Source organism: Vombatus ursinus, unplaced genomic scaffold (genome assembly GCF_900497805.2).
Source record: "Vombatus ursinus unplaced genomic scaffold, bare-nosed wombat genome assembly UNPS02014770.1, whole genome shotgun sequence".
NCBI classification, from domain to species: domain Eukaryota; kingdom Metazoa; phylum Chordata; class Mammalia; order Diprotodontia; family Vombatidae; genus Vombatus; species Vombatus ursinus.
The window spans coordinates 2,479,119-2,498,541 of NW_020954548.1; the positions used below are offsets into that span (position 1 = coordinate 2,479,119).

Below are 19,423 nucleotides of genomic sequence, written 5' to 3' on the forward strand. Positions count from 1 at the left end.
AGGTTGATCCTTCACCTGGAACTCCAAGTTCTTTTCCCTTCTGAGGAGGAGCTGATAGGGTATTTAAGTGTTTCTCTCCACTAGAAATAAGTAGCTGTGCTGAGCCAGTTGTGTCCTTATCATTTTCTCTTGTGATCCATGTTGTTGTCCTTTTCAAAGAGTACTAATGACATCATGCAATGATGTCTTGACTTGCCATGAATTAGATTTAAGTCAGGCATAGTTGCACAAAGTCATTTGCCTCACTCTCTCTTCCAGAGTCATTGAAGTTCATGGCAGCACAAAAGTCAAGATGACTGGCGATGTCCCAGGATGCAATGGATGACCTTGGCTTCTTTGATGTTTGACCAAGCTCTAAATGCCCCATAGTGCTTGCTTCAGTTGCCTTCATGGCTATTGGAACAAATGGTTCTCATCCACCCATTCTACCAGGGGAAGTCTTTAGGGATAGACATCCTTCTAACTCACTGATAGATTTGAGGCCTGTTGGTTACTCTCAATCTGATTTAGCCCATCTGCCAAGACAATTTACCATTGTGTGGCCACTAAGCATACTACAGCTTCTTGGAGCCACAGATGAGAGTTGGGTGTCATGTGGACATCAAAGATGGATGAGGAACCCTGAAAAGGGCTTAGGAAACCCTCATGCCAAAGGTGCTGCTCCTCCCTGAACTAGGTAAGCTCCCATGGACTATAATACTTGAGGGGAAGTTAGGCCAGGATAGATAGGAGATACTCAAGCATTAAATTTTAAAGACAAAAAAAAAAAGGCAAACAATGCCAGTGGAAAGGAAAATTGGTATTTGTCTGGAGAAACCAGCAGATGAAAGCCAGGCCGGGTCACAGAATTTTCAGGACCTTCATCATGACCTCAATTCTGAAACAGCAGACCAGGGTTTAGAATACAATCTCTGGCACTTGTACACAATTTTGTGGGAAGGTAGGTGAGCTATTTAAAGGGATTGAGTTAAAAACTTTGGCCTTAGGATGAAAGGTAGGTAGTTACAGTAGGTAAACTGAGGTAGGGCTTTGACATCATGAATGGACAATAATTTCTTAGCCAAATGTTTACATTTCTGAAAAGGGACCTATCTGCCCAAAGTTCTAGTTCTAGGCCTACCTAGCTTTGTGACCTTGGGAAAGTCACTTCACATCTGCAGACCTCAGTTTCCTCATCTGTCATATGAGATGGATAGATCATAGGACCACAGATTTAGAGCTGGAAGTGACCTTAGAAATCATCTCATACAACTGCTTCATTTTAAGGATAAAGTAACAGGTATGGAGAGATGAGTGACTTGTCCAAGGCCAGAGCAAGGATCTGAATCCAGGTCCTCTGACTCAAAAGCTGGGACTCCTTCCCCTGTGCCACATTGTCTTAAGTCTCTTCCAACTTTAGATCTGAATTACTTTAATTGAAAAATAACAAAACAGACACAAGTACAGTCAAGGATAGTGTATAGCATTAAATCCACATTGACCATAAACAAATATAGTCAACCATTTTGAAAATACCAAAAGACAACACGATACATGCCAAGTGTTTATAAAATGTTTTATTTATTTTCCAATGCAAATACTGCTTTGCAGACTGCCAGGACTACTTGGTAAGAAATGCTTATCAGTCCACAGCTTCCGAGAGGTGTTTCATTGGATGACTGTTATTCGTGGCAGAAAAGTGGCATTTAAAAAAAAATACTAATTACTCTTAAGCTACAGGGAATGAGCGTCACTGAGATAGGGTTGAAACTGTTATCCAGCTTCCCTACCAGCAAGGAACAGCTTTGTGAAAATTGGTTTCAGGTCCTTAAAATAAGAGTTGGGAGGGGGATTAGGGAAGGGTGAGGAGAAGAAGGTGTGTGTGTGTGTGTGTGTGTGTGTGTGTGTGTGTGTGTGTAGAACTAATGTTCACTCTGAATTTAAGGATTTAAAGTGCATTGTGTTGCCAGTAAGTCCAATCAGAATTGTCACACAATTTCCAGTCTGGGTTGAAATATATTCACTTCTCAGTCACGTCCTAATGACATGTAAAGAGGAGCTGGGGCAACGGTGGGGGAGAGATTCCTAGAACACTAGTAGGTGTAGGAGGGAGTGAAAAGGGACTGGCTGGCAGCAGAACCAGATGAGCCTGAATGAACGTATTGCCCTTTGGCTGCCTGGCAGTTTGCCTGAAACACAAGAAGAAAGGGCACCTTGGTTACTTAAACAAAAAAAAAAAGAGCCTAGATGTTTGTCCATGTTTATCAATGCCTGTCCTGAATCTCTTTTTTTCTCTTCCTTTAGAGTCCATAACTTTGTTCTATACTGCATAATAATAATAATAATAATAATAATGATAATAATAATAACTTGTATTTGTATATCACTTTAAAGTTTGCAAAGCACCTGACTTATGCTATCTTATTTAATCCTCACAACACAAGCCTGTGAGGTAGATGCTATTATTGTCTCCATTTTACAGATGAGGAAACTGAGTCTGAAGAAGTTAAATGACTTGCCCGAGGTCACACAAAGTCAGGGTCAAGATTGGTACTCAGATCTTCCTGACTCCAAATCCAAAATTCTATCCATTGCATCACCTCATTGCTTCATTACTATTATTTGCTGCCCCTCTATACGTCACTTCCTCATTCCTCATTCCCTTGACAGTAGGCTCATATTCTATCTCATGACCCCTGCTATCCTTCTATGTAACTGCCACATTCCTGTTGATGATCGCAGATCACACATTTTGCCTGAATCTTCTCTGTCCTCGACTCTCAAGACCTCCATCTGTATTTCATTATCACTGGACTCACATCCTGGACCTCACCATCACAGAACACTGCTCCCCCTTAGATTTCTCCAACTTGGGACTCCCTCTGGCCAATCACAGCCACTTTATTTTCTGCCTCTCTAATTCACCAAACCTAAACTGCTAAACTAGCACTTGGTCCTCACTATGACCTCCCTTTGGGTTCTCAATTCAGATTAGAAAGAATAATGGATTTGAGGTCAGAGAACCTGAGTTCAAATCCCAGCTCTTCTGTTTACTACCTATGTGACTTCAAGCAAGAACTTTGGGGCCTCAGTTTTTTCATATGTTAAATAAGGGTTGAACTAAATAGTGTATAAGGTCCTTTCCAGCTCTAAATGCTATGTGCCTAGGGTCCATTAGCCTCCTTCTGCCTGTACTCGACTACCTATCCAGTCTAGACTCCAGGGATCGGCCACCTCATAAAGTCTTCACTAACACTCCAGACTCCCTTGCTCTCCTTAACCTTCCACCATCTCCGTTGTGTCAATTCCCCAAATCACTCCCTTGTCCACTTTGCTTTTATGTTCACTCGCAATGCAAAGCATTGCTAAGGATGTCAAGAACTATTCTGGCTTGCTGCAAATCAAACTGTAAATCACAGCCAGAAGGCAGAAGAAATAGCCTGGCCAGGAAGAGAAGAGAGCTGGCTTCCTCACCTTAGCCCTCTTCACAAATGCCTCCTGGGTTGCCTTCTTGTTTTCAGCTTTGCCCCCCCAGGCAGCAAGTGCACTGGCCTGCAGGGCCCGTCCATAGGAGAAACTTAGCTTCCAGGGCTTGGGCAGTGGGCAAAGGTTGATGGCATTTAGATTGAGAGTTGCATCTTCTTCACTCATGCCTCCAGATAGAAAGCAGATACCTGGAAGATGAGAAAAACTTTGAAAATGAGAGCTGAGCCCAACTAGCCATCATCCACAGGGTTTGGTGGAAGTTGGGCAATGTCACACACACATACAAAAGTGAATGCATACTGTCTCTCCATTCCTTTTTTGCATGATTTATGTATGAAACTATGATATTTGTTGGAGGAAGATGTATGTACTATGCTGGCTTGGAATATGAGGAATTATAGAATTTGAGGATAACTGGATAGAAATAGACTCAGCTGATCTTTGTATTTCCCACAGCGCCTAGTACAAGGCTCTGTACACAGTAGATATAATAAATGTTAATTGAATTGAACAATATTTGAATGGAATGGAATATTATAGAATATCATTACTCCATAAGAAATGGCAAAAGGGATGGTTTCAGAGAAACTTGAGAGGACTTGTATGAACTGATAGAAAGGGAAATGAATAGAACCCAGAGAACAATTTATCCAATATCAACATTATAAAGAAAAACAATTTTGAAAGACTTAAGAATTCTAATCAATGAATTGGCCAGCCATGATTCCAGAGGCCCGTGGAAGACGCTTGGTTCCTACCTTTTGACAGAGATGCGATGGCCTCAAGGTTCAGAATGAGACATACATTTTGGGACAAGGCCAATGTAATTGCTTTGATTGACTATGTATATTTGTTTTGAGCGTTTTGCTTTGTTTTGTTTTTCATTTGGGGGATATATGGTTTGAGATATCATTGCCAACTCTTGAGAAACAACTGTGAAGGAAGGACTCTAAGACTCTTTCAGAAGCAGAAATAAAGAGGCTGAGAAGAAGCCAGGCCCATTGGGGGCTGGGGTACATGATAATCTGGGAGAGAAATAAAGCATTTACCTGGAACGGCAGCAGGGACCGTTCGATGGAGAGTTGTGACAGTGGCCAGAGCCACTTGTTCAGGGGTGTACTTCTTAGTGCAGGCATGTCCAGCTGTCACCATGTTGGGCTTCAGTAGTGTTCCCTCCAAGTAGACATGGTGGTCATTCAGGGCCTTATAGACAGCAGCCAGGACCTAACGAAGGTGGAGAGTCAAAGGGAAAGGTGAAACTATTTTGGTTTGTCTTGGGCACTCTCCTTACATTATTCTAATCGTAGCCCTTCCCATTCTCCTCTACAGCTAACATGTCCTGTAACAAGTAGGACATGAATTCTTCGATAACTTTTAGTACCAATCAGCTCAGAGATCATAATAATAGCTAAAATATATATAACGCTTACTATCTCTCAGGTCCTGGGCTAAATCATTTAGCTTTACAATTATCTCACTTCATTCTCACAATAACCCTGGGAGGAAGGTGTTGTTATTATCCTCGTTTCACAAATAAGGAAACTGAGGCAAATAGAGGTTAACCAGGGTCACATAGCTAGAATCAGAGGCAGGATTTGACCCCCAGCTCCTGACTGACTTACAAATATAACACTACTCACTATGCCTTACTGCCTCTATGAATTCCATCCTATAACAGTTGAGTGGTCAAAAAAATCATAGCATACCAGAGCATAAAGCTGGGAGACATCTTAGTTTACCCCTTTCATTTTACAGATCGAGAAATTATAGCCTAGAGGAGGGACGTGACCTATTCAAAGGCTCTGCCTTTCTTTTGTCCTCTCTTTTTTTGCTTCCCTTTGTTTTCTCTCTCTTCATTATGGTTTTAAAAGCTGCCTCCTGCAGCACACCCGCCTGTCTATGGGTTTAGGGTAGCACCTGCTTAGGTTAAGAAAGTTGGAAAATTATACATTTGCCCTGAGATGGATAAATTTGGCAAGGGCAGCTTTAGTTTTTGCTGACTGTTCTCAAAACAAAAGAAGTACTTTTCTGGGTTACCTAAATTATTTAAAGTGAGCCTGGATCTATTTGTATCCATTTGTGTTTTGACAGCAGTGAGAGCTCTTCCCTCACAGCCAGGGATTACCTTCTCAGAGACGTACTGGCAATGCTCAAGGTCATGATCTCCATCGGGGATGACTTCTGGCTCCACAATGGGGACCAGTCCATTCTGAAGAGGGAACAGAAGAGATGGACATTAGGTTGCCCTTTCCTCCAGCCCTTTTGGTGAGTGGAAAACCCACAATGGAGCTCCTTTATGGAAACAAAATAGCTGGGTGTTTGTGGAACAGCAAATGAAGGAAAAACTCAACAAAGTGAAAATGATCTCCCCTCAGAATGAGTGAGAAGAGAAGGAAATAGCTCCTAAGCTCAAGATTTCTGGCCTACCTGCTTGCCATAGGCCTCTAATGACAACTTTTGGGGGGTATTTAAAAACAATGCCCCTCAAATTGGATGGGGGTAAATAAAAGTCTTCATTGAGTGTTTGTGAGCCTGATAGGAGAGGACCCTAGAAAGAGGAGACCTTGTAGCCTCAATCACTATTGGGCAGTGTCCAGAAGCAAATGAGACAAGTAGGAGTCCAGACAAGCTCTCATCCACACAGTAGTCTCCAAAGGGGTCTGACACTAACCTACTCCCAGGTGATACTCACTGACATCCCATCTCCCCTCATTTGATTGTAAGCTACCTGACAGCAAGGCCTATCTTTATATCTTTAGTGCCAAGCATAATGTCTTAATAGTAATATCCAGTATTTATATAGGACTTTACAGTTTGCAAAGCACTTTACAAATATTTCATTTTAATCTTATAACAACCCTGGGGGTATATGCTATTATTATCGCCACTTTACAGATGAGGTAAACAGGTTAAGTGACTTGCCCAAGATCACATAGCTAGAGGCTAGATTTGAACTCAGGACATTTTGATTCCAAGTCCTCACTCTACGCACTGCTTCTTGCACATAGTTGACACCTAATACATGTATGTGTTGCAGTTTTATTGAATTATTTGTGACTTAGTCTGGACTCAACATACCCATCAGGAGCTGGAAAAGATCGAGCACAGTCAAACACTCTGCAAGCAGGAGGGGAGGGTCCCTTAACAGTTTGGTGGCCTTCGTGCTAGGCTGCAGGTCTCAGTCAGCTCCCTATCACTATTGCCTAGAGCAAACTTCATAGCGAAATCTGAAAAGCAGCTGGATGTTGATCAGCTATGACATTAGGAAAAGAGTGCCCAAGTGTGGTGAAATGGTATTAAAAAGAAAAAGGAGGGGCAGCTAGGTGGTGCAGTGGATAGAGCACTGGCCTTGGAGTCAGGAGGACCTGAGTTCAAATCTGGCCTCAAACACATGATACTTACCAGCTGTATGACCCTGGGCAAGTCACTTAACCCTGATTGCCTCACCAAAAAGCATAAAAAAAAAATGAAAAAGGAGCCAGATATGTTGGTGCATGGCAGTTGTTTCTGCTGCTAGGGAAGCTGAGGAAGACAGATCACTTGGGTTAAAGATTTCTGAACTATAGTAGGGCTAAAGTCTACTGGAGGGCCACCAGGATGAGGGTGACCTGCCTCAGCTTAGATAAACAGAGCAGGTCAAAGCTTCATGCCAATGAGTGTTGGGATTAAGCCTGTGAGTGGCCCCTGTACTTCTAGCCTAGTCTAGAAAGCAGACTCAATCTTAAAAGAAAGAAGGACATTTTTAAGTGAGTTTCTTAGCCTGACAGAAAGAAAAAATTCTACTTAAATTTCTAGAGCAAAAAGAACCAACATACACAAAAATATTTGTAGCAACTTTTTTTTTGTAGTGGCAAAGTGGAAACTAAGGTAGTTCCTAGCAATTGGGGAGGGGCTGAACGAGTTGTGTAATATAAAGGTAATAGAATACTGTTGTGCCATAAGAAATGAAGAAAATCATGCTTTCATAGAAACTTGGAATGATGTCTATGAACTGATACAGAGTGAAGTGAGAAGAATCAGATCAATTCATATAATAACAACCATGGTATAAAGACAACTTTGAAAAATTTTAAGAATTCTGATCAATGCAATGATCCACCATGAGTGGACTCATGGTACAGGATAATATATATATATATATGTGTGTGTGTGTGTGTGTGTGTGTGTGTACATATATATACACACACACTCACATACATACACATATACATATATACACACACATATGTATATATATGAGCATATATGTATGTATGTATATATTTGGAGATTACTGGCCAATGTAGGAATTTGTTTTCCTTGACTATGCATATTTGCTATAAGGGTTTTGTCATTGTTGTGATTTTTCAATAGTGGGGGCAGGAAGAGAAATGGGAGAGAGGAAAAAAACCAGATTTTTTTGCTAAATGAAAAAAAATAAAATTTAAGGAAAGTATATTGAAAATGGAGGAAGAAGGGGCCTTATGAAAGCCATCATTCAAACTGGAGGACACTAATATTCCTCTGTAAAGGCAGGACTCTAGAGGACTCCTCCTAAATCCAAAGTCTCAATTGTCATGCCCATGAGTGAGAGATCACTCTAGTTCAGCTGTCATTATGATTTATCATGAGTTGCCCAGCAAGAATGAGGTTGTCATTCTGCCTTTAAGCCTTTAAGCTTCTTCAGATTGAGGAACATGAAACCTGGGAAAGCTGTTGTGGGATACTAGTGTCTATGGGAGGCCTAGAGCAATACCTGCTGGCAGATGCTGGCATAGCGGGCCAGCGCATTGGCATTCTCCTGGATGGCCAGGCTGGAGGGACACTGGTCAGCGATCTTCAGCACAGCCCTCCACTTCCCAAAGTCAACACCATCCTTCTTGTACTGGGCGCAGCGCTGAGATAGTCCATCCAAGCCTGCAAACCACAAAAGTGAGAGAAAAGTCTTCTCTGAGAAGCTGCTGGAGTGCATGGAGCCTCTAACTGGGAAGCCTTGGGGCTTGAAGTAGCCATTTGGCACCTCATCCTCCATTGCTAGCTCCTTGGCTTCTCTGAACTCAGGATACATTCCTCTGTCCCTATTCCCTGAGCTCAGTCTTCTCTCTGTGGCTTATGTGCTGAAATGTCTAAACAATTAATTTGCATGTGACACAGATGGTGCTGTCCATGCTCTCAATGAGTCTTTAGTCAAGCCTTAAAGAGTTTTAAGGGCAGGTACAAAAATAAAGTCATTTAGAGTTACTCCTTCTGCAAAAAAAAGAAATGCCCTCTTGACCCCAGCTGCTGGGGAATTTGTGTTTTAGAAAAGTATGGGAATACAGAAATTCAGGTAATCCATACATCTAAGCAACCAGCCTGAGGACAAGTCCAAGCCCTATCATGTATTAACCACTTGACATCAGGCAAATGCTTTGCCTGCTCTGTGACTCAGTTTTCTCATTTGCAAAATAAATATAATAGCACCCATTCTTCCTATCTCACCAGACGGTTGTCAGGATCAAATGTGAGACTTCATGTGACTTTAACAGATGAGGAAACTGAGACCAAGAAAGATGAAGTGACTTCCCAAAGACCATATAGGTACTAAGTGGAAGAGCTAGGATTCAGTAACAGTCCTAGACTTGCTATCAGGTTCAAAGGAGATTTTATGCACAAACACACACACAGATCTGTATTTGTGCATACATATATAATATACATATGTGTATATCTGTGTGTATATGTCGATACATATATAGACCTACATGTGTATATGTATTGTAAATGTGGATTATCACATATGCACACATATCTGTATATATACATACTAAATAATAGCTCAAAATTAATAACCTAAAAGTTAAGTAACAGCTCAAATTAATTAATATTATATACATATTATGCACATATCTGTATGTTGTATATACACATACATACACAAAACTTACAAATTACATGTTATATATGTATGTACATACATACACATGTATACATGTATATACACAGATATATGTATACCTATCCAATTCACATATATAACATATATAATTTCATAAACTTTAAAGTACCACAGAAATATTAATTATTTTCAACTGTTACTTAACTTTTTATGGTTTTATAGCTTGTCTGTTCTATTTGATTGTTTTTATGGGCAGTTGTATGTTATCCATATTTGTATCCCCCACAAAGCTTAGCACAGGGCTTTGTCCCTAATGGGTGCTCAATAAGCATTTGTTGTTTGGATTACTGCTGGTACATGAACTCCTCAAATGTTTTGTAAATTTTAACTGGTTGCATTTCTACCCTTTGCTCTGATTGGTCTTATTGCATATTTAACACACGCAGGGATGCTCCATCATCACAGGAAGCAATATTCTCACCTTGAATGGTGGTTTCTCCATTTGTTCCTGCCAAGGGAGCACCACCTTGGTCCAGCTGCAAAAAAGAGATTATGAACATTCAGTAGATGCCAAAGCGTGAAGATGGCAAAGATCCTGGCTTTCTTAATTCAGAGCTACTCTCATTGCAAGACTGTTCCTAACCAAAGGCACTGCATTATGAGATGATGTTTGTATGAGAAGGAAGAATATGGAAGTGAAGTTTAGGAGATATTGGCTGTAAGGAGTAGTCAGGAGTCCTGTACTAGAGAAGGTTTTCAATCTTAGGTGGTGGCCAATATACTTGCCTGGGATTATGGAGATACTGAAAAGGGTTAGGAGAGCTTTGGAGAAAAGACCAGGAAGGGCTAGGCAGAGGTGGGGAACCTGCAGCCTCAAGGTCACATGCGGCCTTCTAGGTTCTTGGTTATGGCCCTTTGACTGAGTCCAAGTTTTACAGAACAAATACTTTTATTAAGGGGATTTGTTCTGTGAAGTTTGGATTTGGTCGAAGGACTGCACGTGAGGATCCCAACACCAAATCTGTTGGGACTGGAGGATAACGTAAGATAGAAGAAGAAATTGTATTTGAAGGGTTTGCTTGACCTCAGCATTACCCCAGTATTTCATATAAGGAGAGCCATAAACATTTTGGATTCCAGTATAAGTGATGTGTTTACTGGGTGCACTGACCTTGATTCCCACCACGATCCCCTTTTCCTTGAGGATATCTCTGAACCATTTTCCCTGACTATCCTTCTGATAGAGAGTCTCATGGAAAAGGATCACACCCCCAATGCTCAGGCTGATGGATTTGTCCACGGAGAAGAGGATTTCTCGGAACTGACGGCGGTTTTCTTCCGTGTTCTCTACCTTGATCCTCTGCAGGCGATTGCCCATGGTACCTAAAACAGGCAGCAAAATATGGAAGATGGGGAGAGGAATGGGTCAAAATGGTGTCTGAGACCAATCAGAACAAACAGTAAGGGGTAACTTGACTTTTATACTTAACTCCCTATAGCTTCATTGAAATGGTACAGCATAATGGATAAAGTTCCGGAGTTGGAATCAAGAAGACCTGGCTTTGAATTCCAACTCAGACATTTACTAGCTATGTGGCCCTGAGCAAGTCACTTGACCACTCATTTTCCTCCTTTGTAAATTAGGGATGCTACTATCTACAGCACTTGACTCACATGTTTGTTGTGAGAGCATATAGGTAAAGTACTTTGCAAACATTAAAGCACTGTATAAATGCCAAAGGTCTTTTTGACCTAGAAATCTTAAAACTTCAAACATTCTATGGAAAGGACACACCAATGAATCTCAGTCGAGACCCAGTAGGGGAGCAGGTAGGCTGCTCCCCTACAAAGAGTTGAACCTGCCAGCCAGGGTCAGGTGAGTGATTATTTGCTACTAGCAAATACCAGGTATTTAAGACCCTCATCATTCGTTACTGGGTGAATAAACTGGCTCTGGGTAGGCCCAAATTCAGCTTCTGTGATAAGAGGGTTACTGACTTGGGTTCAATGATGTGACTTGAACCTCGCTTTCTGTTTGTTGCATTTTCTCCCCTGTTCCCATTTTAGACGTCTATACTTCTGACCCCAGCTTGGAAACCTGGTCCTGACTCCAAATTGCTCACTTGGCTTAATAATTCGCCAGTGAACCGCACTCTAGTAGATCTGGAAGGAAGAAAATGAAGAAGTTTTAAGGAAATTATTAGCCCAGTAGAGAAGGCGGTACATATAAACCCAGGTTGAGGGTGGGGAGGAGAGGAGGCAGTGGAAAAAACACATCCTTCATAGTATTCTGTTCAAAGAGACATACAGTACTTGAGGAGAGGAAGGATGAAATGGAGGACAAAAAATACTCACAAAACTATTAGGATTGGTGGGGGTGGAAGGAAATGGAGAGGGCTCCATCACAGCAAAGCTATGAGACCATGGGGAAGATGGAAGGATGAGTATTACTGGCTGTCCTTTTCCTTCTGGCGATTAGAATTTCACTTGCCCCCTGAGTTACCTACTGTCAAGGAGAGAGGTGGGTTTTGTATGTCCGGCTTTGCGGCCGAGCTGCCTGAAGTACTGAGGAATCATCTGTGATCCAGTGTGTGCCCCAGTGTCAACAGATACTGCTTCTTTGGTTTACACCTTCTGAGATCTCTCCTCCTTGCCCTGCACAGGGCGTGTTTAAGAAGGTCTAGGAGCCTGATAGTCAGGTGCTACAGATGGGAGGGTCAAGGAATCTGATGGAGACCAGACTTCTTACATGACAAGACAATGGAGTCTGGGCTCCTTCACTCTTAAGTTCCCCATAAGCCTTTACGTGAACAATTTTTCTCTGAGGGTTTACCCTATTTGTGAAGAAGGATGAAGAATGAAACATTAAAGTTTGTTTTGATAAGGATAGTGCCTTTTCAGAAGTTTGTTTTTTTTGTTTGTTTGTTTTTTTAGGCAATTGGGGCTAAATGACTTGCCCAGGGTCACACAGCTAGTAAGTGTCAAGTGTTTGGTCCGAGGCTGGATTTGAACTCAGGTCCTCCTGACTTCAGGGCTGGTGCTCTATCCACTATGCCACCTAGCTGCCCCAGAAGTTTATTAAGGATTATAGCACAATGCCCCTTGTACTCACCAACAGACTCATCTGCAGCCAGGATCCCTTTGCCATCGGCAACAATGCGTTTGGCAATGTCTGAGAGTTCCTTCTTCTGCTCTGCAGTGAGTGCTGGATAACGGTGGGCCATGGTGGTGGGTCTGGAAGAGAAAGAAAGGAAAAAGTGAAACACTAATAGCTGGAAAATGGAGGTATGGGCTCACAGAGACTCAGAGTTAGAAGGGATCTCAGAGACCATCTATTCCAACTCAAAATGGCGGTTACAGAGACATGTAGACACGTGCTCATCATCTTTATCGTTATCATCAACAGCAAATGTTTACTATGGGGACCACTCTATACAGAAGTCTGTACCAGGTGCTGGAGAAGAGGATGACGTTTTAAGGGAGACATAGTGGTTCATGTACTCTGTACATCCTATCAATTTGGCTTTGTATTTCTGCAGGGCCTTTCCTGGGATGAGGCAGGCCAAGCGTTGGAATCAAGTGTCAGTTGCCTAGAAGATTCTTTATTGTGAGCAGTTGTCATTTTACTCCCTTAGGGGCTGCACCCTTGAGATGACCAGAGCTATCTTTTCTCAGGCTTAATGAATAAAATTGTTTCTGGCAGGGTTGTACAAAGACCATGGACTTGGAGTCAGAAGACAGAGTTACAAGACCTTCATTTAAAAGTTTTTGAATCTCCTGAGAGCTATTCCAAGAAAATAAATGTCTATTTCATAATCCAGTGGAGCAAAGGTGCCCTAGGTGAAGGGGACTGGATTTGATGAATTTTGGGATCCTTTTCACTTCCAAAATTCTGTAGGTACATCATTAAAAAGTGATATGGGCAGGACCCTAAACACTAGACTAGATAGGTAAATGAATTTCTATATCTTCAGTGCCCACTGACCGTTGACTGATTTGAAGATCACTCTCCCTTCCCAAGACTCTTTGGAAACTTCCATCAGTGTAGACATAGTGACCATTTCCCCCCACATTTTCCAAGACAATCTCAATTTTGAGAAAAGAAAGTACACTTCAGTGAGACTTTTCAAAAAGTATATTTTTTGTTGGACCACATGTCCCAATTTTTGGTTTGGAAATTAGGTATAGAAGTGCTATGACAGCTTGAGGATGTCAGAGAAGAAATCGGTCAGGATATTTAATTCAATAAGCATTTATTAAGTGTCTACTAGGTACCTGTGCTGAATGCTGGGGATAAAAAGGCAAAAAAATATTAATTCTTCTCTTGAAGGACCTTGCTACCAACTCAAGCAACACTTATGGATGTTATAAAAATCTACTATAACTCCTGAAACTTTAAAGAAGGAGAAATTTTGGTTGGCTATAAGGACAATCAATTAATCAACAAGCATTTATTAAGTGCTTATACAAAGAAAAAAGTGATACAATTCTTGCTCTCAGTGAACTTACTTTGTGTTGGGGGATATAAGATGTACATACATACAACATGCATACATACATACATAAGTATATAGAAAACAAATTCAAAACAAATTCAGGGATATTCAGGGAAGGATGTTGTAGTAGCTGGGAGAATCAGAAAAGGCCTCATATAAAAGGTAGTGATTGAATTGAGCTTTGAAGGAAACTAGGGTTAAGGAAACTTGATTGGTTGATAATAGGCATGAAGGACAGCCAGTGCAAAGACATGGAGATGGAAAGAGGGAATGTGGAACAGCAAGAAGGCTGATTTGGCTGGCCTGTAGAGAAGGGAGTGGAAAAAAAGGTGGGGGACTGGGTTCCTATGGAAAATTATATAGTCTCTATTCCTGGAGAACTTGAAGAAAAAGATGGACAGTCACACATCTTGTATGGTCGAGACATTTCACCCATGTAAAGGTGGAGAACTGGGGCAGAAGATCTATCCCAGGGCATTTGAATTTAGTTATAAGCTATGATGCTTATATTTAGGAATATTCAGGCTAGAAGTTGCCTGCATACTAATCGGGCTTGAAAACCAGGGCTATGAAAATACCCACTGAGTAATCTTTAACCACAGAGAAAGAACTGAAAGAATCTGGGATAAAAACTAGGCAGCCTCTAAAGAAAACATGACTTTCTGGTGGGCATGGGTTATTTCCATGGATTGCTTTTGTTTTTTTGTTTTTGTTTTTCTTCCTGATGATTTCATGGCACTACTAAAAACAAACTTTTTTTCTCCAAATTTATCTTGCTGCCTTTTAGCTAGTATTAAAAAAAAAAGAACTGGACACAAAAATTAATACAGTTCAAAGGAAGATAAAGGGGCTAAAGGTCTGCACTAACATCAGCACAAATATTATCCTCTGTTAATCATATAACAGAGACTCAGGACAAAGGCCAACCCTAGGAGAGTGGAGGCCTGATAAGGAGGGGTGAGGTTTCCAAAGGAAAAATTTGTGAAGCCTCTATCAACAGCCATGGGGCATTTGCATCTGAAACCTCAGGATGTCATTTATTTGAAAATCAGGATGTATGAAATTTGTGTGAGTTAGTCAACATTTACATTTACACTTACTTTGTGCCAGGTTCTGTCCTAAGTGCTGAGAATAAAAAGAAAGAGGAAAAAGAAATAGTCCCCGCTCCCAAGAAGCTCATAGTGTGATGGGGGAGACAATATGCAAACAGCCTTGGACTGGAGTAGGGAGCCACTTGCGGCACGGAGACCAACCAGGAGATGTGAGGTAATGGGGGTCTGCTCAACAGTGGTAGCAGTGTGGGTGGAGAGAAGAGAATTTGGCTGGAGTTAAGAAGTCATGGTGGTGGGGAGGGGAGAGGGAAAGAGTGAATGGGGAGTTGAAGATGACACAGTAGGACTCGGTGGTGATGGGGAGACAATGAGTTTGGAGTTTGAGATGTCTACATGATATCGAATTCCAGATATCTATTAGGCTGTTGGAGATGCAAGACTGGAATTTGGGAGAGAGATTAGGACTGGGAAAACAGATCTGAGAAGCATCAGCATAGAGATGATGATTTAATCTATTGTTGAATCCATTGGAGCTGATGAGATCACCGACCAAAATAGTACAGAGGAAGAAGAAAACCCAGGACAGAGCCCTGGGGCACACCAGTGTGTGATTTTGTGTAGAGGTGTTAGGATATGGAGGAAGGTGCCCTGACCTCGGTGATTCCATTCACTTTAGAGATGTTCAGGGCAAATAAAAGGGAGGTCAATGCAGATCCCTACTTTTCATAGTAAAAATATAATTAGGATCACACACATTTGCTAGAAGCCACGAGCCAAAATATGGTGGGGAGAGGAGGAGAATTTGAACAAAACCCCCATTTTAAAGTGATAAGAAGCCACAACTCATGAACTCATAATTCTTGGGCTTGTTTTTGCAATTAACTTTATATTGTATTATTATTCACATTATCGATACTATTAAAAAAACTTGATTTGGAAGGCAACTTTGGCAATAGAGTTGAATAATAGACTTTCAGAACCCTTTAAGACAAATATTAAATTATAGAACGGATGTGGCTTGACTGCTTACTTCACAGAGTTCCTATCGATAAGGCACTTTGTAAAATGATTCAGAAATATGACCTAATATCACAGTGGGTTGAGTACCGAGCATGGAGTCAGAAAGACTAATCTTCCCAAGTTCAAATCTGGCCTCAGATTTGTGTGATCCTGGACAAGTCACCTAACCCTGTTAGCCTCGGTTTCCTCATCTGTAAAATGAGGTAGAGAAGGAAATGGCAAGCCACTCCAGTATCTTCATCAAGAAAACTCCAAAAGGGGTCATGAAGAGTCAGACACTACTGAAAACAACTAAACAACATTATCTTGTTCAATGCTCTCATTTTACAGATTGGGAAACTGAGGCCCAGAAAGGCAAAGTGATTTACCCAAGGTTACAAAGCTAATCAACAAGTAACAGATCTGGGACTAGAACCCAGGGCCCTTGATGTGACAGCCAAATGATTTTCCACCTATGTCACACACACCATCCTAGACTAAAGACCAGGAATGTTAGGTTGCTTTTTCTAATCTAACTATGCCACATTAAAAAAAAAATCACTTCTCTCAGTATTTCAGTTGCTTATCCATGGAATGGATACTCATGGGATGGATAAAATTGTTCCTTCATCCCAAGCTTCATCCTCACAGGGCTATTACAAAGATGTTAATAATCGGCAAAGATGTGTAATAGAGAAGGAAGGAGAAAACTAGATTTATCAGGATGCTAAAATACAATCAAAAGAAGGAAGCTTTCTTTATGTAGGATCTCTTCAGTCTGAGATTCTGAATCTTCTTCATGTTACTGACTTTTTATGAGTACCTTGTACATTAACCTTTTGCATTTAGTAAGACCTCACAAAGCACCTGTTTTTATAGGATTCAAATATAAGGAGGGTAGAATAAAATGAATGTGCCTCTGGTTCTGATAAGATAAAGTCATTTTAGCCTGGTTGGTCATCCCAGTAATATTCAGCAAAATGGCTCAAAACATTATTGCTAGAAGCAATATCTAGTCCTACTCCTTTGAATTAATTGTCTCTAATGAGTTCCTGGTGCCACAGTTTGAAATCCAGTAGTACCCAGGAACTTGTACTTACAATTTGGTGGAGAGAATCTTTGAGTGATGTTAGAAGTTCCTGATGAGGAGGCAGCTGCCAAATAGGACGAATCTGGGAGTGTGCAGACTTTTTATAGTGCTCCAAGCAAGTTGCCTTTTGTGTTTTGTTTTACGTTTTTTTTTTTTTTTAACTTTTGCCCTTTCTTCCCTCCCTCAACACAGTGGAGAGGGAGGTGTCTTACTCAGCACTTTCAATTGGCTCATCAACAACCAATCTTGCCAATCACATTAACAGGAGCCTCATTTAGAATCCTCAAATGTTTAAGTTGGAACTCAGAGGTCATCTAGTCCAAATTTCTCATTTTACAGAGGAGGAAACTGAGGCCCACAGAGAGTAAGTAACTTGCCCAAGATCATTGCTAGTTGGAGGTCAGTTCTTCTGATTCTCTATCTCTTGGTCTTTCATCCACACCTCTATTATCATTCTTATTTCTTTTGTACTTTAATTTGTCTCCTGAACTGGCAGCCCCAAAAAACAAACATAACTCCCCCTCCCAGGAATTCAAAATTATGGTCTAATCCTCTGTGCCTGTCTAATGGTACCACTTTCCCAGATCCTGTGCAGTGGCTCTTTCTATTGGCTTTGCCTATGAAGGAAGCCAAAATTAGATTGAAGAAAATTTAAATGTTTTGTTAGAACCCTCCATACTTCCTAGGACAAGAGGAAAAAGGGGGGTAGAATGCTATCTTCTCAATTTGTTTTCTTATCCATTTCCTCCATGATTTTGTATTTGCTCTATGTGTATATGTATTTATACATATACACGTGTGTATTATGCAATTAAATGTATATGAGCTGTCATTTCCCCTCCCAAATAGAATGTAAACTTTGAAGTCAGTTATTTTTGTCTTTGGTATCACCAGTGTATGGGTATACAAAGCATACAGTGTCAGACACATAAATTCTCACTGAAATGAATTAAATTGAATTGAATTAGAAAAAATATTGAATTTGTAATCGGGCACCAAACAAAAGAATTCCCTAGGAAGCTTCATTTAAAATTGCTTCTATGAAACTGATGGATATCTCTCCAATGGAAAGGGGAATAAATTGACATGACACGCTATAACTTTGGAGATTATGTGGGGTAATAAACTATTCATGTTAACAAAAGGAAAAGGAAGATTGAAATGAGACAGCTTGAGATTTGGAGAGAATTTTCTTGTACAGAGCACTGTTATATTCTGAAATAGTTTCTTCAGGAATTAATAGAATCTTATTCTCTGGAGGTCTCATATTGATTCTGAATTGTCTGGGACAATTGAGGTTATGGTTTTCTTTGAAGATGAAGGGAAAACTAGCTGACTTCTGAAGGTCCCTCCCAAGGTTCCTCTTACTTATCATATTTAGGTAAATCTTAGCCTCCTTTTCTCCTGTCTATGATCCTTAAAATCCAACAAATGTTTGCTGAGTAGGTGCTTTGTATAGGATGGCCCAATAGATAAAGGACCTGTGAGATTCTTTAGTTTGGTTGAGAGGTCACATGGTGTAGTGGAAAGAACACAGGATTGGGATTCAGAGAACCTGTTCTTAGCTCTACCATTTACCATATATGTGGACAAGTCATTTTGCTTCTCTGTGCCTCTGTTTCCTCATCTGTAAAGTGAGGGAATGAAACTAAATGATCTCTAAGGTCACTTTTTAGCTTTGGATCCGATAAACTCCTTTTATTAAAGGGGGAGTCCTGGGCAAGAAAAAGAAGTGGAGTATGGTGGTGACTGGAAAGTCACTCATTCAATAAGCAATTATTAAACAATTCCTATGTGCCAGGCATTGTGCTAAATGCTAGTAGTGGGGGATAGTTCTGGGAAACTTTGTCTAGAGCCTACTAGCCTCACAAGGAAATACTTTGCAAGAAGATGCCAGGCTGTTCCTTTATTAAGCTTTACTAGATGCATTAAGACCAACACAGCAACTGTTATCCTCCAACATTTTATAACTTTGGACTATATCAATGAAGAAAGAACTCTGTGCCTGTGAAACCTTATCTTCTTCCTTCTTTCCAAGGGGGTATTGTTTCACGTGAACAGCACCCAAGCCACGCATGTCAGAACAATGTAAAGCTTTGTGCTAGGGCAGTGGCCAGGTCTGAGCCCATCCCCTCCAACTCAAGAACTGTTTGGTAGCATCAGCATTTGAAGGGGTGCCCAAGGCATGATAGGTAACTAAAACTCAAAGGTCAGAAAAATGATGCCATGTACTCACTGAACCTCATAAAGCAACACATCCTGGGCAGACACAGCATGTGAATGTAATGAAATATTACTGAGCTATAAGAAAATATGTGTACAATGAATGCAGAGAAGTATGGAAAGATCTACACTTACTGATGCAGAGTGAAGTGAACAAAGCCAAGAAAACAACATACACAATGACTACAACAATGTAAACAGAAAAAACAACCACACACCAAAAAACAAAAGTAAATATAAC

General features: G+C 40.8%; 1 protein-coding gene across 1 annotated transcript; it reads right to left on the reverse strand.

The window, feature by feature from the left end:
• Positions 1-1,536: 1,536 nt before the first annotated feature.
• ALDOB (aldolase, fructose-bisphosphate B) lies at positions 1,537-17,051 on the reverse strand. The gene is made up of 9 exons (XM_027862785.1): positions 16,970-17,051; positions 12,435-12,556; positions 10,494-10,705; positions 9,804-9,858; positions 8,201-8,361; positions 5,591-5,674; positions 4,515-4,689; positions 3,454-3,653; positions 1,537-2,168 (listed from the first exon to the last, which is right to left on the reverse strand). The coding sequence occupies exons 2-9, from the start codon at positions 12,544-12,546 to the stop codon at positions 2,073-2,075; spliced, it is 1,095 nt and encodes a 364-aa protein (XP_027718586.1). The 5' UTR covers positions 12,547-12,556; positions 16,970-17,051; the 3' UTR covers positions 1,537-2,072.
• Between the last annotated feature and the right edge of the window lie 2,372 nt (positions 17,052-19,423).

Excerpts from the sequence above, each read along its gene's own strand:
- ALDOB (XM_027862785.1), bottom strand. The coding sequence starts at position 12,546 with ATGGCCCACCGTTATCCAGCACTCACTGCAGAGCAGAAGAAGGAACTC. Across the intron at positions 9,859-10,493 it reads GGATCGTGGTGGGAATCAAG|CTGGACCAAGGTGGTGCTCC; the intron begins GTCAGTGCACCC and ends TCTTTTTTGCAG. Across the intron at positions 2,169-3,453 it reads CATTTGTGAAGAGGGCTAAG|GCAAACTGCCAGGCAGCCAA; the intron begins GTGAGGAAGCCA and ends CTTGTGTTTCAG.